Raw genomic sequence first — 25173 nt, 5'->3', positions numbered from 1 at the left:
AGATGCAGGTCAGTTATACAGGTACTTTATTAATTTCAGGCGATTGCCAGTTCCCAACATCCTTCCACCCGAGTCATAACATTACACATACTGTAGAAGGTTGCTCTACCTCCAGCAGTGTCACAGACTGGTCTGCCTTCTGCATACAGGTCAATACACACATAAAGGTTCTTCAGATATTTAATGCCACTTACCCTATGTATGGAGATAAAATATTATTAAAAATGTTTTAAAGGAATCATTATTTTTATTAAAAAACCTCTCAGTTTTAAATTATCATAGTAGACAGCAAGGCATTAAACACATTCTAACTGCACAGTGCTGATACCCTGTGTTTTCTAAATGCATGGCAAACTAAACATGTTAAATGTGAAGCACCTTGTCGCCATGAAGGAGAAAGAAATAGAAATTAACACAGTAGGTTTAGCCAAACTTTATACATGTAGGGCTTTGCTCAAGTGAAGATACAAATTACATCTTCATGTACTGGAGGAAAAGTTAAATTATCCTCCCTCTTTGATCAGCTGAAAAACAGTTCAACGCAAAACCCCCGTTTCTTTCACAGCTGTTCTATTTGCACCAAGCTGCAACCACTGGAACTATTTGGCTGCTGCAGAGGGATGAGCAGCTACTCTGCTCTCCTCACAGACCACAGGCTACTGGGACAGATACTACCTAAAACTGGAGAGGTTACTTAACAGTGCTAGAAAGTCCTCAATTCTGGAGGCCTTTGAAGCCAGAACTAAAGGTTTTTTACTGTTCCCAACAAGAACTATCAGCTGAAGCTGTTACTGGAGGGAGGACTGAAACCCACTGGTTTTGAATAACTCATCATACTCCTCTGGATCAATAATAGTTTAGCAGAATTAAAATAAGTTATGAACCTAATAAAGTTAAAGAAAAAAGGTGCATTGTCTGCTTAAATATTTGCTAGTTAAGACACAGGTATATTAACCAAATACAATTGCAGATTTTTTCTTAAAATTTCACAAGTTTTGTACTGATCATTATTCTAGCATTTAAAAAAAAATTCATTTAAACACTAATGCTCAGTTACCTACATTTAATCACAATAAAAGAAAAATAAAAGTATCTTCAACCACAAATCTATGTAACAAACCACATCTATGCAACAAATTCTAAACCAGAAAATATGCTTCAGGAATAATCAGTACTGCAGCAGTGTTAATCAGTTCTAAATTGGAATGCTGGAAACCAAAAGATTAAGACAGAACTACATGAAGAGTATTTTTGTATCTTTTATAGGACAGAAACCTTTGTTCATGTCTTCTGGTAGCCATCATCTTCTTTTGAGCTGCACCTACAACACAAAGAACAAGTGAACGAGCAACTTTATGCTTCTCCAGGATAGCTCAAAACAGTTCTGTAGGCATTAAGGGGCATCTTTTCTACTGCTTTGTTTCTGTATCACCAACTCATTTCACTGTTTTATATCCCTATTTTAAGAATAAAGTACAAAGCAACAGAGAGACTAAGGTATTACTACATCTGTGTAAAACTGCCCTCAGAAGTGCTGCTTATCTTGTAAAAGTGCAAGCTACTTTCTGCATTTAACTATCATGAAACTAGTGTTTCATTAAGCATGAAAGCTAATTTTTTTTTACCATTTCCTGTATGAACAAATACCTTAACACATGGAATTAAGGAGAGATTATTTTTTTATTGTGAATTTGACAATATAAATTGAGAAGAGACAGGCTGAAGGTTCCAAATAGGCATACAAAACCACCCATCTCCTGCTTGTTTTCATACTTAGTTCATTACATCTCCTTGGTGGGGTATTCCCCACCAGCAGAATGACTGCTTTGTGTCATTTTTTCCATTCTTGAGTGCACTAAGAGTGCATGACTGTTGCCATTATGTACCTAGATGGATACAAAAAACCTTCTTAATTCAAAGTATTGTAAAGTATGTGAAACCAGTGGGGTTTTCACAGCTTGTCCAAATATATTAATGAAAATGAAAAGATGAACTTAACATTGCCAAAGAGAACATTAAAACAGCAGTATGGACCTGCAAAGTCTGATTCCATTTGCCTTGCCCTGCATAACCAACTCAAATGTTTCAAGCCCTTCTAACTTGCTAAATGTTTATCTACACATGCTGTCAAAAATAACCTTGTTAGGAAGGTGAAGTTGGTGTCTCAGCAAATCAGACCCATGGAGTAGGCGTTGAGTGGCCTGTGACTCGCTTTCCTTTTTCTCTTTCAGCACCATCAAAAGGAAAAGTGAGAAAAACAGCACAAACATTAGTTACAGCCTGAATTTAATCCCACGTCCTACAGGAATAATTTCATTACAATGAAAGCAGACAGACATTATCTGAAGGGGCTTTTACTTTGTTTTTCTTTAAGCAGTGATAATTATAGATCTAATTAACATAGGCTACAGCTCCCCCAAAGATCATAATGTTTAATAATCCCTTTAATTAAATCATTAATAGGAAATGCAGGGGTGGATCTTATGAATTACCTGATTTACCATCACTGAAGACAGATTCTTTTAAAAATGGCTACAAATGCCTTGTTCACAAAAGACTTTATTATCTAATGATGCATACTGAAAACATACAGAAATCTGCATGGTCCACTTTACATGCAGCAGAACAATCTTCACTTTACAATAAGTAAGTGTCAACTGTTTTATGCAAGAGACAACACTTTAAAGTCACATTTCTTAAAGAAAAGCTTCATTTACAAAAGAAATAAAAGGTAAAGAAGCAATTACCGCTTTTAAAAAGCAGCTGCTTTGTTCAAGAGTGGAAGGTTTATGCCTGTATTGAAAGACAACATGATCACAAATAATGAAAACAATGAACAAATGAAACACTTTTAGCATAAAGCAGTACACTTTCAAAATGACATACAAATAGTTAAAAATTTCCTTATGTTGTCTATCTAACCTTTAGATATAAGGTCTTTTGAATGAGATCCCAACAGTTGTAATTACTAAATGAAAACTCTCCTGTGTCTGTTCTATGTCATAGTGAACTGTATTTAACAAAATGTATACAAAGTTTATAGCAAGTTGATTAAAAAAATTAAAGTAATAAGAAACAGTACACTGAAGGCGCTCTATCCATCAGGTGCGCACTCTCCAAGTCTTACATGTGATGAACAGAACAGAAATTGTAACTATGCCACGGTTACAATGCCAGAAAAGAAAACACGGTCATTTATCAAACATGCAGGGAATTCTGCCACAATGCTATTGTCTCTCATTTGTCAGTTGTTCCAGTAAAATAACAGCTTAAACACCAGTGATGTTGATGGGTTAGCTTACCTTCAGTGTACTGAAAGTTGTACACAACCTGCTTTAAAAGAGGAGACCATCCCTGCGGGCAGGCTCAAGAAGAAACAGACCCCCTTCGGCACTGACTACACCAAGGGCATGCTGCTGTGGCCTGCACACACACACCTAGGAAAATGTGAATATAAACAGCATTTATGCTGGCCATTTTTTAAAGACAAAAATGAAGCCAAGTCTGCTAAAAACAAATCAACCACCCAGTATTACTGCTCTTTTTTTTTTTCTTTCTTTTTTTTTTATAACAGATGCTTTTTCTTTTTATAATATATACGAACTGCAACCATATACATTAGCATTGTACTTCTGTGCAGTCTTGGCAATTAAAACAGTTCTACAGTGAAAATTTTCACATAAGACACAAAACAGAATTACTCTAACATTTCTAAAAGAAATATCAGCCTTGATGTTAATTCAAATGTATCATTGCTTCCTCAACTTTGCGGGGGAAATATTTATGTTTATATACATTAATAACTGCTGTGAAATTTCTTCAGTCTTTGTATCTTAATTACTCAAACCCTTTGAACTTCTTCATCTGGTTTAAATTTTTTCCTGGATGAAGGCGTGCTGCAGAGCCTGGTTGATGCTAATCCGTTTGGCTGGGTCTAACATTAGAATCTGGTCCAACAAGTCCTTTAGCTGGTGTACTTTTTTACGCTGGTCTTCAGGGAGTCGTTGGCACCCAATCAAGTCTGCTAACAGGTCCTTGGTTGGATTAATGGTGCTCATAACAGTAACTTTCTCCTACAAATGCAAAAATGACAACCTTGTAGAAGAGAAGGCATGAAACCTCCTATCCCTTTTACAGAGGTTTAGCAGCAGCTTTTCTGCAGGGTTATCTCATATCTGATCAGCAATGCCCTTCATCATCATACAGCTTCGTAAATCCTCATGCGGACAAAGGAAAAGAGTGGATGCAATACTGTCAGGGGTAGGCCAGACGGTATCTTTTTGCAACAGCAGGTGCACATATAAAACTTATGTCCCAGTTAACCAAGAACATAATTTTTAGCAGGGCCTGTTGCTATAGGATGAGGGGTAATAGTTTTTAAAGTGAAAGAGGGGAGATTCAGGCTGGATGTGACTAAGAAATTCTTTACAATGAGGGTGGTAAAACACTGGCCCAGGTTGCTCAGAGAAGGGGGAGCTGTGCCATCCCTGGAGAAATTCAAGGCCAAGCTGGGTGGGGCTCTGAGCAACCTGTTCTAGTTGAAGATGTGCCTGCTCATTGCAGGGGGGCTGGACTAAATGACCTCTGAAGGTCCTTTCCAACTCAAACTATTCTATGATCATAATTCCATGTGGAAAGTTCCCGTATCTGACCACTAAATTCAGCGATTCTTGATGAATATACTACATTATGATGTTACAGAAAGTAAGAGTGACCTCCAACAACTTAAGCATATGCTTAAGTTGGACAAACTTCTCTAAAAGGAAGGTGGAATTTCTTTTATTAGTAATTTAAGGACAGACTACAGAGAGATATCCTGTATAACTACCAAGATTAAATGTAAGATTTTTCTTAAACGCATTACTAAATTGTAGGAAAAATCCTCTGTTGCCAATTCATAACTATGTAACCCGTCCACACTGCTGTAAATGGATATCAGAATAGTTTTAAAAATCGTATTTTTAATTAAGATGTCAAGATATATTTTGAAAAACTGTAATAGTAGGAAAGCTTGGCAAAATAGGCTGTCGACACAGTAATGACTTACCCTTTCTGTCACTTTATCTACTTCTATATACATAAAGTTGAGATTTTGATCAAAGTGCTGATCTTTGAACACACCTTTTCGAATCATCTAGAAAATAAGGGAGAGGCAAGTTTCAGGCTAATTCTCTGTGTCACAAATTTCACAATTAACATTAATGTCTAGCAACTTACTGCAACATGAATAATTTACTACTAATGAAAAACATATCAAAAAGACAGTAAGAAATGTCTAGATAGAGTAAAAAAAAAAAACCAGTTCAAACCATCTGAAAGGACACTTTATCTTCCATTGACTTACGTATTCTTTTCAGGTCACTGCTTAGGTTTCTGTTTTCACTTTATATTTAGTCTATGAAAAAGAAGCTGTATACTTTCACTTCATAAGATTTCAAATCAATATAAATTATACTGTCAGAGAGATGTCTAATATTTACTTGCTGTTAGGAGATATATAGGATAAGAAAGAGAATTGAGAGTAAAAAAAAAAGAAGTATATTCTACTGGTCACTACAGCAGTTTCAGATATTAAAAACATATACTTATTTTTCTTACCTTATTTGGCATCTTTCCTTTGAGATCCATGGCTAGTTTCAACATATGGTTATTGGTTTTGCCAGGAAAGAGTATTTTTCCTGTATAAAGTTCATATAATGTGCAGCCTACAGACCACATATCTATACCATAGTCATAGATTTTTCCTATAACTGAAAGAGAGCAACTTCAGTTAATTCCATAAAGCTAGCCTTAAATTGTATCACAAAAGCAGACAGATGAAAAAAAATCTGATTTGTCATTATGTTGGTGCTCTTCCTCTTAGGAATAAAAAGTTACCAAAGAAGGATGCAAACCTTTTACAGGATCCTTATTTCAGAAAGGGAGGTTTTTATCTAATACCCAAACTGATCAGCATAAATTAAGTTAGTAATAAGTGAGAAGTCAGAACAATACCTCAAAATTAAAACATAACTATAATAAACCAAAATGAGTTCTCCCTGTCCTCACTGAGCTGACCACCAACATACACAAAGAGTCACACAAGCATGCTCTCAAAGTCTGAATTTTTGATTGCCACCATATTTCCAGAGTGATATTTTGCTAAGACCAAACAGAGAGTAAATTCAAGTTGAATTCTCATCTGCTGGGACTGGTACATCCTGCTACTGCATAGTAAATACTGCTTATGATACATGTAGTCAATCCAAAATGAAACTTACTGATTTCTGGAGCTCGATAAAATCTACTAACTAGATACGGTGTGATGTCATTATCTGCAACATGTGAAGCTGATCCAAAGTCACAAAGCTTTAATATTGTTTTAGACTCATTCACCTGAAAGTTAACCATAAATATCAATTAGCACTATTTGCAGTCAGAATTGCCGATAGCACTATGAAAGTGACAATACATTTAAGTTGGAGATAAGAAAAGTATTCAGCCTTTAAACTGGAAGTTCTTCCCATATTTCAACCCTTCCTCTCTGTATTCTAAGGAAAATGTAAAACTTTCTTAAATTAAAAGTGACAGATTGTGTCTTCAGAGTCTACAAAACATAAAAAGGTCAGTTTTACCTAGTCTGCCCTTATCAAAATATCCTCGGTGGACCCAGATTCCATTCCAGATACTGAAATTCTATCAGTTTAGACTTCCAACTCTGGTTTCCAGCATACCACTCCTAAAACAGCATATTATTCACACACCTCATGCTTATATAGTAAGTTTTACTGCTGTGATGGCTAGAAGAGAACACTTTGAGTAAAATAAAAATCCGAGTTTGTCACAGGAATGACCACCAAGAAAAACAAAGGAAAAATGTTTGACTCCTCTGATGTAGCTCTCATGGCCTGCTAACCAGAATGTTTAATGGAAACAGAAGAGGAAAAAAAGCAGTAAGGATTCTTCCCAATTATCTCATTCACATAAACAAAATCTCCATCCAGACTCAACCACCTTCCATCCTGCGGAAAGCAAGAACATTCTTCAACTATTGACTGAAAAAGGTCCCAAGATTTCTCCTAAGAAAGGATACTGTCTTAGTTCAGAAGATCTGCTTTCTACAAGATACAAGTGGATGCAGGTTTGTCTGAGAAACATTATACTAAATAGAAGATTTTCTTTAGATGCTGTATTGTATTTCCTACTATTTATATCACAACAGCACTTTATGTCAATGGTAAACCCTTAATGTTCTCAGTTATAGTAAATTTTGACTTCAACCTGAACTAACAGAATACTGTTAATTTCAAATACTTCATTTCACACTACAGACTGAGTAAAATAAGTTTCAATTATTCATTACTTACCAAAATATTATCTGGTTTAATATCTGCATGTAGGATATTGCATCGTTTAAGAAGTTTTAAAGCCAGGAACAACTGCTGGCTGTAGGAACGCACAGCTTTAATATGGAGCCCAACATCTTTTCCGTACTTCTTCAACACCTCTCGTAAATTCATACTATTAAAAGAAAGAATGAGAGAGAGAAAGAATAAAGCTTAAAAAAGAAAACTAGTTGCCTCCTAAAACTGTAAGATAAACTTGAACAAACCAGTTAGCTGTAGCTGTTTTTAGAGAAAAGCAGCATTCAACATACATACCACTCTGTTAGCTACAGTAGCAAAAGAAAAATGCTCATCAACCAGACCTATCCTATACTGTATGATTACTTACTAGACTAAGCTTACTTAGTTCAGAACACATTTAGAATCAAGATCAATTTCAGAGGACTTATTTGCACATGAACGTTTTCTTAACCGTAAAGCCTCTGTCCTTGTTTTCTTCAGAAATAAGTAACCAAAGAAGTAAGATACACATTGAGGAGGCAATTTTTTGGCTAGTTCAACAGCAGATAAAAAGATGACAATTCCAGGACAAAACTAAGTTCCTTGCATTCTTGAATCTTGGCAATAGAACAAGTATCAAAACAATAGCCCAAACCAGAAAGGCAGTGATCACTCGAAAGTACTTTACATTTTACAGAGAATCCCAACATTTGACATTTTACCTGAGTGGCTCAAATACCAGACAGAGATGTTGTTTGTGGTAGAAATGTCTGAACAACCGTAGACAATGAAACTTGTCATCAGGATCTGCATCATTGAGCTTCTTCAAAAATTCCAGTTCTTTTAGGCCAGTTTTTTGCCTGTAAAAAGAAGAAATTGTTGTAAAACAAAATCAGTGTTTTACTCATGTACTTTACTAAGTTTTACTAAAACTAATAGCATTTTTTTAAATCTAGGCATTCACTTGCATGGTTGTAACTATCCAGAAATGAAAAAGTGTCCTGTCATTACTTAATGTACCACAGCTTAAAACGAAACATCATGACAGCGGATTGCTGTCAGTGTCCACACACTGGGAAAGTTTATTTAATTCTTGCTCTTCAGTGTGTCTTCGTAAACGCCTCATCCTTTCTGCCTTCCTCCCGGCTGCATATAGAGCTATAATTAGATTTCCTCCTGTAATGTGACACTTTGGTTTCAAAGAGCACTCTGGAAGTTCACTTAAAAAAACCCAAAACAAAACAAAAAAAACACAAGAAAACCCCATAACAAAAAACCCCGGAAAGTATTTAAACATATGCTATTAAATTTTTCTAAGCTAAACTATGTATCTAGACTGACTGATAACTGTCTTCTTACACTGGTAACGTAACAAACTAAAACAGTTATCAACCCCCCTTGAAAAAAGAAAACAAACCACACACAAAACTTTCCTAGACACCTATTCATGTAACTCAAAATAACCCAGTTACACACACAGCAAGACATCTTTTAGAACTTCCAAGGTAAAATGCATGGAGAACATTTTCATTCATCTTTAATGCAAGAGGACATATTATGTGACTGTAGAAATACTGCAGCGGGTACCAAAAATGAGTATTACAGACAAGTCCTCACACAACACAGTTTCATAGATCATACTTGCTCACTCATGTTCACTCATTCTAAAAGACCTGAATTTTTTTTTGTATTTCAACAGCAAGACTCCCACCCTCTTTCTATATCCTACATATGTGGAAACATGTAAATCGCAGATGATCAGTTAGGAATCAATTCATAACCTGCCAACTCAATTTGGTCCAAAGGTTTGGGTTGGAAGGGACCCTAAAGATAATCTAGTTCCAACCCCCTGCCATGGGCAGAGACACCTCACCCTAGACCAGGCTTCTCAAAGCCTCATCCAGCCTGGCCTTGAACACTGCAATGGATGGGGCAGTCACAACTTCTCTGCACAACCCGTGCCAGCATCTCACCACCCCCATAATAAAGAATTTCTTCCTAATGTCTATTCTAGATATGCCCTCTTTCACTTCAAAAACATTCCCCCTTGACCCTGTAAAAAGACCCTCTCCATTTTTACATTTCAGAGTCCGTAACTCCCATCTCAAAAATTTAAGGGCTCGGCAGGCCTCAAAATTAACTGTAACTTTGCTTCTTGCTACCACTGTTCCCTGCAGTTTTGTGAATGAGAAAGTGCCTGATGAAAATCAAGTACCCTTCTTCCTGTGATAGCTGTAAATGTGGATACATAGTCCTCAAGCGCTTCCCATTATCTGGCTCATATTAGCAGAAAAGGCAGGAATCACAGCTGTAATCTGTTACTTCACTTGAAACAAAGGGAGATTGAAATCACACCATGAAAAACTTGCAACTGTTACATATGCATTGTTATTATCAAGCAAAAACACTACTTACATAAGTTCGTTGTTCCTGATGATTTTAACTGCTACTTCTTGGTTTGCTCTTGCCATGTCCCTGGCTCGCACTACGTTACTGAAGACTCCCTGACCAGTGTAACCATAGACATTGTAACGTTTATCTAGAACTTCACCTATATTAACACCTGAAGGATAAAACCAAGCAATTTCAAGTTATGAGTGACACACATAATGGATCTTTGTATGAAAAGTAAACCATTCTGTATAAAATTCAAGGAAACAGGATAAACGGTGCAATCAGTTTTACAGCATATAATGTTTTTATCACCTAGCTTTGTGGAAATCATGGGAAACAAACTGTGATTCTGCATGTCTAGAGTTTTCCAATAACTGAGGTTAAAACTTGCATGCTCATTTCATCTATCACATTACATACTTAATGAGGTACACTGACATGAGAATAACAGTTCAGCAGTGCTACATGAGGAACTTTTCCATTCAGCACCCTTGCTCTACCTGTCCTTGCAAATCAACAAATACAACTTACGGTAATAGCCCTCTGCATCAGTCCAGTTATCCCTGAGATTAGGGTTTTCTTTGAAGTCTTTTCCAAACCCAGCAGCCCTTAGACGAGCACTCTGAAGAAAGAAAAAGAAACCAAACATAGCTTGGCTTCCATGCTCTTTGTCCATGAAGTTTACTTACCAAAAGTCCTACTGAAACACTGGTCCTTTCCACAGTACAAACACACTTAACTTGTAGGAGAGAGAAACTACTGAACACAAAATGCTTTGAACACAAAAGTTACATACCAGTATCTAAAGACTGATGCAAGGAAAGAGGATGAGATCAACAAACACAACTATCAAACAGAAATGGGCAAAGTTTCAATTAATACCCATAGGGAATTTACACAAGTCATGTTAGATGCACAATTTGGACCATCTGAATAAGATTTTACTTACAGTATGCTTATAGTAAAAAAGCTTAGCAATTTGTAAGGAAAATGTAATTGCTTAAGCCTTGAACTTCTGTTTATTCAATGCCACTTCACAGATTGGATACTCCTTTCTTGCGATCATAAAACTCGTACAACTGCTGCTGATACCTCTTAACAGACCTGGCCACTGCAAACTCAAATCTATGAGTGCTAAAGTGTATCTTCAATTGAACATGTTTCTGGAAGGGGGAACTGCTCACTTACAAGCCATATTAAATCCCTACTTGTAACATTCAAGTTTTTAAAAATACGCCCACAGACACTACCCTTCAAGTATTTATATTTTTTCCAGGTTAAAGGCAGTTTTAATTTTAAAATTTTATTATTATTACCAATATGACTAGAGTAAGACCATGTCAGCCTCTTGTCACCAGTGCTTCTGTTGTAACTAACAGATTACATCTATTATAAACCAAAATTAACTAGAGAATTCCTAAGTTAAGAAGAAAGTCGTCTTGTCTTACATCTCAGTGTTACGCATCAGCAACAATGTGGTATATTTACAGGGAATGGCAAGTAAAGTCTCAAACCAGGAATTATATCTCTTTATCCAAATCAAACCATCCAACCAAAAAAACAATTCACAACCAACCAACCAACACCTCCCACCCCCCAGACAAACCACCACATCACTCCACCATAGCATCATCAGCAAATTAAAATATCTTACACAGATGCTTTTTAATTAACCATACCTGAAGCTCTGAAAAAAGCTCATAATTAGAACAGTGCAGCATGGTAACATTAACATAAAGCTTAATGTAATAGGTTCATTACTGTGTGCTGTTATAAGTCCTATTCAAACAGCAAGTAAATTCCCCAATTGCTAACTCTGGCAAAACTAATTTCAGCAGGTTTTCTTTCAGTGAAATACTAATCAAGAACTACTTTGTCTGCCTTGGCTGATCAAAAGATTCAGAGCACGCTATCCAGTCAGTTACACATGCTTTTACAAATCAAAGTTCCCACAAACCTCAAGTGACAGGATTCTCTAACAAAAAACAAGCAAAACAGTAAATCATGTATTTCAACTCCAAGAATTACCTACATCAAAGTATGCAGCGAACATATCATCTGATTCTGTGAACATGTCAGGAGCTAGCAGTTTCTTCTGAGCTGAACCTTAAAATGAAATTTAGATTACTTAACGTGAGAAAAAAAAGGCAAACTAGTAACTTGATCACTGGTATAACTCATTATGTGCTATATATAAGATAACCTAAGATCAGTATGTTGGCAAACAGGTAGCTCTACTGTTTCTAGCAAAAACTGTTTTACATTGTAGAAATACAAAACTGAGATCACTTCAGTTCTTTACAGCACTCAAAAATTTATACCTCTTTGAAAAATTACGTGGAATAGCTTTCAAATAATTCACACAGCAGAAAGAAGTACATACTTGCGTGATTCCCTACAGATGACTATGCATAAATGTATAAAAAGAAATGTAAAATGACCATGTATATACATAAAAAATTACAGATGCATTTTCAATATCTAAGTTCAGGTTTTTCTGCTAACTAGAAACCAAAGTTGTAAAGCCCAAAATTTGTTTCTTTGGAAAATGTTTTCTTCAACCCTGTGAAAAGGACCTCATGTGCAGCTTTTAGCCAAAGACAGTCTTAGCTATTATGCTTAGGAGAAACACTTTTAATGTGGGCAAGATTATCCCTTTCTCACCTTTTAATCATCTTTAAAGTCCCAAAGATATTTTACTTGGTTGATAAGATAAAAGCAAAGAAATATAAATTAAGAACATGTTAGTGAAGGCAAGGAAACTTCAAAATATTCTGTAACACATTATGGTAGCATCCCTTCATGACCATAGTCAATCAGACACTCCCTTTAAGGTATAAACCAGTGCAGAAAAATAAAGAGTTAAGCTCAGTTGCTTCAGGTCTCATAATGCATATACCCAAACACTTTCATACAGAATAACTACATTGGAATCTTCTGACAGCATCAAAATCTCTCATCCATCATGTTGACACCATTGTTCCAAGGTACAGACCTGTCATCTAACACTACGGGGAGACAAGTTATGCCACTGTTCCAAGACACAGGCCCTTCCAGCAACTTCCTCAAATTTTCTTTTTAGTTCCAGTTATTCACTGGGCTACAATGAGTTGTAACTACTTCCTCGGCAACTTACTATCCTGGCCCTGTATGAGGTCAGTATATAAATGAAAAATGGCTCTTAAAAAAAGGATGATCTACTGCTTCCATCTGTTGTTACAGCCACCTCCAACCCAGAACCCCATCAATATATGAACATTCCCAGATTTGAGTGTAACTTATCTGCTAAAAAAAAAAACAACCCAAACCAACAACCAAACACAACACTTCTTTCATATTTTGAAAATACCTGTGTAGTTAAGTTATATTTTCGTACATTTTAGTAGACAAAATTCAGACAGGAGTACACACCTCGACAAAAAAGGAAAAAGATGTTGTCTGTTACACACAAGAAGACTAAACCTAAACTTGCAGTATGCAAATAAAGGAAAAGTGCACAGACTGTTCCTTCCACCTACATTGCAGAAGAACAATTTGAAAACACACTGCTCAAGGGAACAGCAGGACAAGCTACAGAGGAGTGCACCAGTGCCAAAGAGTGGCAGCTTTATTACTTCAAGGAGAAATGCCTGCTAGAAGATAGCATATTTAGCCCCCACAAATACACCTAGGACATGATATGAAATACAAGTTAACTGTCCAATGATTTCCTAGAGGGGCTGGGCAGGTTTCATAGCCCTTGTTAAACACCGTCCTGTAGCAATTAAAAGAACTAGCTCAAGTACAACCACACAGCAACTAGACACACTTTTGACTACTTGGAAGACTGTCAACATTACAGGGTATGCTGGAAGATGCTCCATGTTTCTTTCGCCGCAGCAGGCACAAGGCAGGTTTTATATCACAATTTATTCAATTTCAATATTGCTGTATTAGAGATTATGTGCAGGGAGGAAGAGGATGAAACAGCCATTTCTTCAGCAAGAAGTTATGCTGCTAAAATGGCCCTCCTTGCAATGACTCTCAAAAGCCTTAATCATTCTAAATGACTACAGACCCACCTACACTCTGACACAGTGGCTCTGACAAAAGACAATAGTTACAAAGGGGCATGGTTTCCAACCCACCCCAAAATAAAGACTAGGAGTGTATTGAGTGTCTACAAGCACAACATGCAGAAGTGGAAAGAAAAATGTGGAAGTTACAAAGGAAGTTAACAATAAAGACAGAAATCATTATTTGCTTTTCCAAATGTATGGTATGAATTATGTTGAGAGTTACTAGAAATATATCATCCATTTGTATAATCTTCCTCAATGAGAAAGGTTTACTTTGATGTTTAGTACCATAACATTTGTGGAAATATTCTCAAATTCTGACCAAAAAAAGTCAACCTACTTCCAAGTCTGCAAGTATATAAGAAAACCAAGCAAAATGTCTGATCTTTCAAAACGGTAGTAAGGTTTTAATTCTTACCATTGTTCTGTTCAACTGTCATGAGATTGTGCTTGGCCTTTACTGATGCCTCAAATGTGTCCACATTTTCCCGTTCGTACTCTTTGACATCAGCAGCTACTCTTTCTAGGATGTCATCAGGCGAATTTGAGCGACTACGTGTACTGCTCTGAGGGCTGCTTGGCTCAGATGGTACAGATATATTACTGTCTTCTGTCTGGCCTTTGTATTTCTATAAAGAAATTTAATTATTAATCTCACCATCACAGCTTATCATGACTTAAACATTTTTAAACTCAGCCTTCCAAGGGCTTGCGCTAAAATTTTCATAATCACCTAAAGGCAAGATTATTTGCAGAATGTGATATAGATTTTGAAAATGCATTCTACACAATGCACCAGAGCCCAGACCATAAAATAAGACTGAAAAAAAATCATGTGTGCCTACCGCAGTTTTTATTGGAGATTAACTATTTAGTTGTGTGCAATGAAATGCTAGTAGCTAGAGATTCATTACTAAAGCATTCTGGCACACAGGTATTAAAACAAAGTCTTTAAGGAAAAGTAATGACTTTGTATTTAATATCCTAGAAACTTTCTATTACTATTATGGTACAGAAAAGTAGTTTTTAGATTCAGGTTTTTAATTTGAATTGGAAATCCTGTTTATTCATTTGTTCCTGTTGAAAGATTTCAGAAGAATTAAAAAATGTTGAAGATAGCATCTTAGAAATTATTTAACTTACATCATATGACATTATACAAATGTGTAAGTTCAACATCCCCAAAAGTTCAAAATCAGAATGAACAAATGTTGCTACCACTCAGTTATCAAGGTGAAACCATTCAGTAGTACAAGCAGAGGTTTTCCATTTAGGGAACAAAGCTCTGGAAATTTGCTTCCTGCATGGACCAACAACAGGCATAAACAGCCTTTAAAAAGAATTTATTTCATATGGCTTAGCTCAGTCACTTCTGAAGGATTTTACAATGGGCTTTGCATAAAAGCTAAATCAAATATAGTGCTGCTTAGACTGTCAGAGAACATTTAAACTGTGGCACAACAATGATTTACAGAAGAGTTGTTTCAGTCTTAAAAGCAATGCTGTTGCAATAGAAGTGTCAGGTTTACCAGAGACTAATATTTACAATTAATTAATTGGAAAAAATATAGTAATTACTACCATAATGTAGTAATAGGCTAAGGGCCTTCCTTTAGTGAAACATTTTACACTAAAAACATAAGATTAGTTTCTGTAACCCACATGATAATATAAACCATGTACCTGAACAATTGCTTGCCGCTGTAATCTTCTTTGTCTTATCTCTGCCTCTTCATCCTCTTCTTCCAAATCAAAGTCTTCAAGACTATAAATACATAATTAGTTTGTATATATCATCATAAACATAGTATAATCTATGGAGTTTTACCAAATGCAGTTCTCTGGCATAGAAAGCACACAATGTATTTAACAATAGCTGTTCAACTGACTGAGAAAGCAAAGGTGCATTAAATCCCAGTGTGCATCTCCTTACAGGGAAAATTTATTTTTTGGTATCTCATTAGGACTTGGTGTGTTTCATTTTTAACTGCAAACAATTAACAGTGACTGCTTTTAAAGAGAAAAACAACAACAATAAAACCAAGCCTTTCTCATTTTCATTCCAGCATCATTCTTCCTTAATAACCTGGTTAAGAATGCACACTCTTGTGCAATTGGATTAAGTAGATATTCATTAAATATAAAAACAATTTGCAGATAGCAGTTCATCCTTTTAGCTATTACACTTTTTCTTCAAGCAACGAGCTCGAGAAAACAGACCAAGTACTTTCACAAGATACCGATCAAGTTGAATTTAGAAACCTGACAAGATATCATCCCCTCAGGTCCACTCACTAGCCAACAGGCCTTGATATTTCTTGCATACTCCAAAGTTTTTCATATCATCCCAACAGCAATCTGACAAGATCACAAATAAATACCATAAAACATGATTGTGGTTTTACAGGACAACTCAAGAACTACACTATGAAGACAAAATGTCAGTTCATTCTCCATATCAATGGATGTCTATTTTTAGATGACCAGTGCAAGTTAGAAATTCATTCTTACTTTTCATCTGATGAAGACTCCTGTTCAGCTTTCATACCCTCAGAAAGGCTACCTTTGAATTTGTCTTCTTTAGCTTTGCTTCTGCTCCTACGCCTATGGCCACCACGTGACCTGGACCTCCTTCGAAGGCGAGATCTACTTCTTCGGCCTCTGTCCCTGGTAACAGTGAGAGCAGTTTGGGGTTTGTTTGGTTTTGGTTCTGCTTTGTCTTTTTTTTCCAAGAAAAGGAAGAAAATCTATTCATAAAACATAAAGGTACGTAAGGACTCCAAATAATAAAGAAAATTAACTGATGGAGGACAATCTGAATTCAACTATTCTAGCATACATATAGATGGACAAAAAATTAATTGTCTTTTTATACAAAACATAGTAATCTTTATTTGTTTAGTATTTAGTATTACTGTATTTTACAAACCACATTAAACAAAATGCAGTGTGCCTTTACCTCCTGCGAGGAGACCTACTCCGCCTTCTTGGAGATCGGCTACGTCGAAGGGGTGAACGAGACCTTCTTCTAATGGGGGACCGAGATCTTCTTCTTGATGGAGACCATCTACTGGGTGGGCTAATATCTTTTGATCTTTCTCGTCTAGACAAAATATCATCTCTGGTCCGTGTTCTTAAAATAGAGGAAGAGAAAGGTAGTCAAAACACGAGCAAGCTGAAAACAAAAATCACAGTTCCCTCTAAAAGCTCACTTTAAAATCCTGCTGCAGGTGAGGGACCACCAGATGGGCTTCTGAGTGAAGGATGGATGCATATGCTGCAGAGATGGCTGCCTTTCCCACCCTGGGAAAGGTAGGTCTTGTTTAGAACAACTCTGGAAACAGAGCTTGCTAATTGCTATCACAAAGCTTAAGAGGGGTTTTAAAACAAAGTTTGTGTTTAGGTCTTACATAAATAATGACCTATTTTCATCTTTATCTGAAGCAATATTTAAACAATAAACAAAGCCCCAGAACTAATCCTTGAGAATTTTCCCAGCAACTTCAAACCACTGTATCGAAATTGAGGACAATGCTACTTCACAGCAATGAATCTGATTTCTCCTTCAATCTGTGCACTAGAACTGGACAGCTTCAACATTTCACACAACAGCTGAATACTATAATTCTCAATGTAAACCAACCCTTGGCAAAAAATAATTCAGGTCTGACACTATTTACTAATTCAAAATTTGTTCATTCTTTTCTACACAGATTCACAATTATTCAAGGAAAAAAAAAATCCCAAAACCCTGATGGGAGAGCTACATTAAAAGGCTTCATTGTATTCCATAACAGCAAGAGTTGGAGTAAAAATTGTAAAGGAAAGAAGCTAAAAATATTTAACCACCATTCTAATGTGGCTCCAACAGAAAATATTTCTGGAGAGTAGTGATGGAAAACATTTGCACACCATTGTTCAAAGAAAATGTTGCTATTCTAGTTCATTTTATCCCCCTTGTTTCTTGGTTTTGTTTTTCTTAATCAGACTGGGACAAGTTATTTCATTAATGAACAAAAATCTGTTGGGTCTGAGAGATTCTGTAACTTTATTTTTGTTTGATTTGAGACTGATGTATCAGCATCCATCACCTTAGCTACTTATAATGACCAGGCATACACACTGATGCAAAATACCAAACAGTGGGACAGAAGGCAAATTTATGCACATGCAGAAGTAATGACAGTTTCTACAAGCAATTTCTGTAGACTCAAGTGCTGGAGCAGGCATTTGATTTAACCAATTTAATTTACGTTATGTGCTTGTGAATAATATTAGAAAAAAAAGTCATAGGATGAACTGACAGTTCCAGGTTTCCTGGCTAACAAAGTGGTGGTACTGCCAAAACCCAATCAAAATAGCTGTGAAAACATTAATCAATTGAGAGACTAAAGGTATGAGATAAAAAGTAGAAGAGCATTAAGAGTTCAAAGTAACATCATATGATGAGTAATTTCACTCAAAGGCCTAATAAGTGTTTTACATGATTAGAACACTACCTGAAACAAACATGAAAAACAAAATTACTGGGAATTTTTGGTTAAAACTGTTCATTAAAGCTACTGAAATTCTCTGTCAGCCTGAGTAAATACAGGTAGTTAAAACACCAACATAGTTGGAGCTGGTTCGGAAATGTCCCACAAAGGAAGATTATTCCTGTTGCTTTGCAAACACTTCCAGTAGCAAATATTTCTTAGCATTCCTCTGCTCACATGCTGTTCACCATGATGTTAGAGAAGTATGAATTTGATAGCAAGATTCTAGACGCATGCATCATTTGAAATTGTGTCTAGACAGCCAATTCAAACTAGCTGCAACACAAGCTGTCATGAAAAATGAAAGATGCAAAATGCTACGGAAGAAAAGCCAAACACTTCGTCAAAGAAACCTAGTGGTTATGTGCCGATACATTCCTGACTCACCAGGAAGCAGAGAAACTGCTAGCTTACAGTACTTGCTTAATCTGGTTAGCACCACTGGGGCTATTCTCCAAAGCACCTGCAATACTGCCAAGCAGCAGTACAGACAAATAAGCTGATAAAGCACCCATCAGAAGACACCCCATACTGAAAACCACAACAACCCTCAGTGATGCAGGCAGAAAGGCTTTCACATTTATTAGGTGCTTATTTACTGAGCTAGATTTTTGTGGTTCCAATACATGGTTTTAAATTCATAATTTCTTGTTCTTAATTCTTGGAGTGGGCGAAGCTAAAGCCCATAATAACAAGCTTTAAATTACTCATTATTTAAAAAGAATGCTGAACTCTTGCCTGTTGAGCTTGTTACATTTAATGAATTACTTCCAAAAGTGCATACACTTATAATATTCTCTGCTTGGGAGCTTACCATTCAGGCCTTCTCATCTTCAGAGAAGACAATAGTAATTATTGCCTCATGATTTACGTTAAATTTCAAGGTAACTGCTTTCATAGGCTAAATTTTCTTTTAAAAACATGCCAAGACAAAAAAAAATAAATAAAAAACAAATAACTGAAAAGTCCTTCACCTTTAAGTGTATGCAAAATATGGCAACGATATACTACAGAGCAATAACGAAGCAACACTACTGTACCTCCAGCAAATGAGAAACATTAAATACTTTTAAGGAAAAAAACCCCCACAAACAGAACCCCCAAAAAAATTAAAAAAAAAACCAAAACTGTGAGAAGGCCATCTTGAAGTAAAAGATTTGCTTACACTCACAGATGCTAACTCTATCACTAGGGTGTTTGGGTTTGCTTTTTTTTTAAGGCAAAAAATGGGGCTAAATTACCCACTTTTGGCCAACACTGACATGTAACAGAAGGGACTCTCACCCCAAAAAAATCCTGAAAGCAACAGAAATATTAAATAACAAATAAAAGACAAGCTACATTCTGAATCCAACTGAGCAACAAAACGGAGAACCTGAGCTACAAAACTTGTTCCCACTAATGGTGTGAATGCAAATAACTCGGCACTTTATCAACCAAAGCTGAATTTGCATGTCTGACAGCTGGGGAAAGTGTTTTTTAAAAACTGAATACATACAAGGTCAGCTCATAATATAATGCACAATCTGATTACCTTTTTTTCATAGCTGTTTTCAGAATAAAACAACGAGATAAAACACTGAACTAGTAGATTTTTCGTCCTGTAAAGTGTTTTTGAGATTGGTCATGCCACCTTTAAGTTACCTGGGAGAAGACAGACGCCTCCTTTCTGATTCTCTTCTTTTCCTTTCTGCAGATCTACTCCTCACTCTTCTAACTGGAGACCGGGTTCGGGAGGGGGATTTACTCTGTTTAGATCTGCGATCATTAAAGAGAGGGGATCTGCTTCTTCTTGACTTTTCACGCTGCTTGGGAGATAAGCTTCTTCCTTTTGGGCTACGGCCAGGTCGTCTAGGGGACCTGTTTTCTTTCCCTGAAGAAGCATCTTTAGAAGGAGATTTAATTGGCTTTTTTTCTTTGTCAGTCTCTGATCTCCTAGGTTTTCTATCTTTGGACCGTGATCTTCTATCTTTGGATTTGCTTCTTAGATCTGTAGGAGACTTAGATTTTCTGCCACGATCTCTGCTTTTGTTTTCATTTACAACTGGGGACTTCCTGCGATCTCTTGATTTACTTTTATCATCAGCCTTATTTCTATCCTCTGGTGGAGATTTAGACTTTCTGTTTTTCTCCTGGGATCGCCTTTTAAGCGTTGGAGACCTAGACTTCCTTGTCTGATCTTGAGACTTACTTCTCTTATAAGGGCTTTTGGATTTCCTCCTTTCTTTTGACTTGCTTCTAGTTGTCTTGTCTTTGATTCCATCAACTCCTGCCTTGCCTTTCTTTTTGTCAGATCTGTGCCTAGTCCTTTCTTTTGATTCACTCTTACTTCCTTTCTTGGAACTAGTTTTATTGTCCACAGGTTCTAATTTCCCCTTAGTGTTTGACTTAGCTGCAGGTCTTGTCCCATTTCGCGCTTTTTCATTTATCTCCCCCTCTTCTTCAGATCCTGACTCATAACCTTGTAATATTAATCCCATCCCAGACTGGACTTTTCCTTCCATTAATTCATTTTCAAGTTCAGCTTTTAATAATGCTCTTTGTTTCTCCAAGTCTTCCAGAGGAGCTAAAAAATCAATTTTAGTTCTTTTAGCTGGTCCATCTTCTTTGTCAGAGGCATCAGCAACCTCTTTCCATTTATGCTTCTTGTGTTTGTGCCTGTGTTTATGTTTTTTGTCCTTATCTTCTTCTGACGAATGTTTGTGTTTCTTGTGTTTACTTCGGTGTTTGTGTTTCTTTTTTTTGTGTCGGCTGTGCTTGTTTTGTGGTTGGTCTGCCTCTGATACTTCTCCATTTTCTTCATTTACACTTTTCTCGGATGCATCAGCATCCTCAACCCTGCAAAAAATAAACACAGATCAGTACTATCAATTCACTGCAGTCCTTCATCCTGTGTTTAAGCTGACAGTATTTTTCAGGGTGAAAACTAAGTGGCACTTTGATTATTTATAATTACCTACCTTTGGGAGAATTGAAAGTGTACAACTAATGTAACTAAACTGTAGCAGCAGATACACTTTTTCATGAACAGACAGCTATGACTGCAAAAAAGAAACACTACAGAAGGTAGGTACAGCAAATGCACTAACAAAACGTCTGTGTGAAATCAGTGCTTATGCTTTTAGGCTCAATATTGATGATATCTGTTAACAGTGTAGAACAGTGCTGCATATTTAGGCATGTCAGTTTATCATCTCCTTGCTGCTCCACTCTGATGCCTAACTCAATCTACACCTTTTAAAAGTATTTTCTATTGGCAGAACACAGTTGTGCTCCAAAGATCAACACTTATTTCAAGGAATGATGCTGCCCACCTAATGAAACCTTGCAAACCTCATAGTTGGCCAAGTCTCTTAACTGCATTTTCTTTCTCTAAGTGTACACATATGCTAAACAAAAATAAATAATGCAAACAACAAAACCAAGAACTCCTCTTACTGTCCACTTGTATTATTTATGCAATATGAGAAACAGGATAAATTAAGGAAGTCTAAATTCAGAAAAAGTCTTCTGATAGCATACTGAAGACTACCAGCTTCACCCCCCAAAAAACAAATCTATAAGCTTTCCACATGTAAAATGGAATTGGCCAAAAAAGCTGAAAACAGGTTTACAGCAGGTTATTAAAGTAACAATAACATAGAATGTTTTTTCTAAAATAAACATATCAGTTTGCTAGTCACAGCAACAAGCAAATTAAGTAGTGGGTATACTTAATAATTTTAAAAAATTATCGAATTGAGTCCTGATCTTATGCATTCACTTCTACTATCCTTAGATGCCGAAACTGGCTTACCAGTCAGTTTTCTTACACTGTTTAGCAAATACCTACTGATCTCCTTCAGAATATCAATTGTTATTATTTGTGGCAAGACAAGACTTTTGCCTTTTGAAATCTGTGACCAAATATTATAGGTGCCTGATTTCACTTTTCTAAAAACTCACCCCGTTTAAACTACAGATTTTAAACTCACTAGCTCACACTTTAATAACTTAAGTATAGCCCTTTCAGTATCCAAAGCCTCATTTCTTGAAAAGAAATCCCCTAACATGATGGTCAGGAGTGGTGTGGGGATGTACACAGAAATGTAAAAATATTTTCCAAACTCTACTAGTTTCATACAACAGTTGTTTATGAAGAATACAATCAATGATCCAATACATGTACCAGAGTTGTTCTATGCCAGGCCTAAAGAATGGCACCTCATTATAAATGCAATTAATGTCTTCCTAACTAAGGCTAGAATAGTCAAACAGTGCACTACTACAGAATCTCTCCTGCTAGAGTTAATGCAAATTCTAGTACTAGTAAATAATTCAGACTTCTGCAACATACACTAAAATTATTTGCTAAAACCATTAACACTTTAATGCTCTGGAATGAGCAACTTCCAAAAGGAACAGGCAGCTTGAGCTATAAATATGCAGTATTTACAGACTGAAGTCAGAATGCTGTATAATTTTTTTTACATCGTTACCACTACTTCTGTTTACTCATAACATTTAGGAAAAACGGCATTTTCTTAATTGCTTCCTCCTGACACTCCACACCATTATGACAACAGAATACCAGAAAGAAGACAAATTGCCTTAAAATGAGTTGCTCTATGTTACATTTGGTACAAAATACAGGAAAAATAAAGAACAAGTATAAAATGCACAACTTTTTCAACTTGGATTTGCAATCCAGAGCAACTATGTCAGTGACAAATTTGCTAAAGGGCAGAAAAACAACACAAGGAAAACTTTAAGGAAACCATAAAACTTTCAAGATTTTTTTTCTTAGATACAGGATGCTGCGTAAGTCCCATAGTACCAAACTGATGGTACTTCAACATGATGAAAACATTACAGAACAAAAACCATGTCTGTTCAAGCTACTACTGGTAAGTCTTCCTTCTTTAAAAGCAGAAAGGGTCACTGATGGTAGTTGCTTTATTGTTGTATGTATTTTAATGCTACGTAATAATCTCGCCTTGTATTCTGTAAAAGCAAGCTGGCAGTGAAGGCACCAGGTGAGGTGCACCACCAGGGCCATTACAGACTGCAGACAGCTGCCAGGTTTTTTTGCATTTGTACCTCAACTATAAAATGGCTAACTTCATTAACACGCATGAAATAGCCCATTGTCACATACATGAATGGATTTATTTTGAGTAATGCCATCAGAACATTGATAAATTTTTGCTTCATTTCAGTGCTTCATAGTCATAATGACATGAAGGAGAACCCTTTTAGAGATTTCAGAAGATGATGAGATCATTAACACGTTTAGGTGCTAATGGCTTTAAACAGAGAGAAATTATGCCATAAACTGTCCCACTTTCTTTTATTTTTTAAATTTAAATAGAATGATAGGAAGTCCAGGAAGACTGTCACAGAGATTTCACCCATCTTTTCCTACGTCCAGATATCATCAATTAGTACTTTCTCTCAGTTCCATTTCCCTATGTAACACTAAACTTCGTTCTTCGTGTACTCACGTGTTTTATATAGTTCACATGCACTTCTACTGCTTTTCCTCACCTGTTTTTCACACCCACGACTAACAAACAAAGAAACCTCAAATCGCAACTTTTCAAAGCAGAAAAAAACACAGCAGGTTATATGGCTAAAATATCTGTATAGTGAAGAGAAGCAGTAAAATAAGCACTAGGTTGTCAACTCCAGGCAAAAGTTCCAGAGGAGAAAATGTTAGTGAGCTTGTGAGTGCCGACAAACCTAAATCTCACGGCGCTAACCGAGCTGCCAGGCAAACGCAGCCCCGGTACGAAGGGGAGGCGGCTACTCGATTTTCGCTTCCCAACGGGAGCCGGGAGTTGCCAGTCATTTCGAGAGCTGGAAGGAGGGGCCGGCGGCAACAAATCGGTTTTTGCTTCCACCACCACAGGCACTGTTCATAACGCGAGAGCGCTCGGGACCCGGGGGAGGTGGGCTCACCAAGGGGAGGGCAGCGGCTCGGCGGCGGGCGGAGGGGCAACCCCGGCCGCAGCACCCACTGTCCCGGATCCCCATCCCGCTCCTCCGGCGGGAGGCCTCGCTCAGATAACGAGCCGTGGGGCGAAGGGAAACTCCAGGGAGCGGCAGCCCCGCTTCGCCTCGGAGATGCCCGAGCCCTGCGCGCCACCGGGCACCGGCCGGCCCGCGCGGGCTGCGGCCTCACATCCCCGCGGAGGAAGCGCTGGCCCACCCCGCTTTCCCAGGGAGAGGAGAGGAGGGGCGGGCGGAGCGGGGCCCGAAGCGAGTACTGCCGCAGCTCCTCACCTCTCCCCCTCACCGAGGCGGGAAGGCGCACGCGGGGCGGAGGACACGCGCCCGCAGGTCCTGGCTTCGCTTCCCCTCCCCCCACCCCCAGCGGGCCAGCCCGTGCGCGGCCTCTGGAGCGCTTCCCGGTCCTCCCTCCAACACACCCCGGGCCCCAACCGGCGGAAGGCAGCTCCTGCGTCCCGGGCCCGCAGGGCCGCCCGCAGCAGAGCAACCGGGCCCGCCGGGCCCCCAGAGCAACCCCTCTTCACCAGAGCAGCCGCTGCCCCCATCTCCCTCCTCCTGCCTTCACCACATCCACCTGGGCCGCTCCTCGTCCTCCTCCCCACACTCCCCTCGCCTGCACTTCCCCCTCCGCCTCCCTAACGCGCCATGGCAAGGAGACTCCCAGCCGGTCTCTTACTCGGGCGGTCGCTGCTCGGGCTCCGCCGCGGCGGCCATTTTGAACTTCCAAACTCCTTCGCTGCCGCTGGGGAGACGTGGGGCCGCGGCGCACGCGCACAGAGGCGCCGCGGTGGGTCGGGGGGTGCGGGCTGAGAGAGTGGTACAGCCGGCCGCCGGAAGTGAACCCCGCGCTCTGCGTGGGGAGCTGGCCGG

At 37.9% G+C, this 25173-nt stretch overlaps 1 protein-coding gene across 4 annotated transcripts; it reads right to left on the bottom strand.

Annotated features, from left to right (window-relative positions):
* Window positions 1-8: 8 nt before the first annotated feature.
* PRP4K (pre-mRNA processing factor kinase PRP4K) lies at window positions 9-25131 on the bottom strand. Of its 4 annotated transcripts, XM_034060934.1 has the most exons (19): window positions 24980-25119; window positions 19957-21150; window positions 16737-16910; window positions 16289-16444; window positions 15461-15542; window positions 14196-14406; window positions 11752-11825; window positions 10251-10341; window positions 9741-9888; window positions 8048-8185; window positions 7347-7500; window positions 6261-6375; window positions 5599-5750; window positions 5048-5134; window positions 3303-4073; window positions 2748-2793; window positions 2139-2224; window positions 1276-1321; window positions 9-195 (listed from the first exon to the last, which is right to left on the bottom strand). In XM_034060934.1, the coding sequence occupies exons 1-15, from the start codon at window positions 25015-25017 to the stop codon at window positions 3870-3872; spliced, it is 3018 nt and encodes a 1005-aa protein (XP_033916825.1). In that variant the 5' UTR covers window positions 25018-25119; the 3' UTR covers window positions 9-195; window positions 1276-1321; window positions 2139-2224; window positions 2748-2793; window positions 3303-3869. The 4 variants fall into 4 exon arrangements, with proteins under 4 accessions (XP_033916825.1, XP_033916819.1, XP_033916823.1 ...); XM_034060928.1 differs by having other exon boundaries at window positions 2748-4073; XM_034060932.1 differs by having other exon boundaries at window positions 10-195; window positions 2139-2793.
* Window positions 25132-25173: the final 42 nt, after the last annotated feature.

This window comes from Melopsittacus undulatus, chromosome 1, assembly GCF_012275295.1.
Source record: "Melopsittacus undulatus isolate bMelUnd1 chromosome 1, bMelUnd1.mat.Z, whole genome shotgun sequence".
Taxonomy (NCBI): domain Eukaryota; kingdom Metazoa; phylum Chordata; class Aves; order Psittaciformes; family Psittaculidae; genus Melopsittacus; species Melopsittacus undulatus.
Note: the sequence above shows the minus strand (reverse complement) of the source record. Positions and strands in the feature narration are given on the sequence as shown.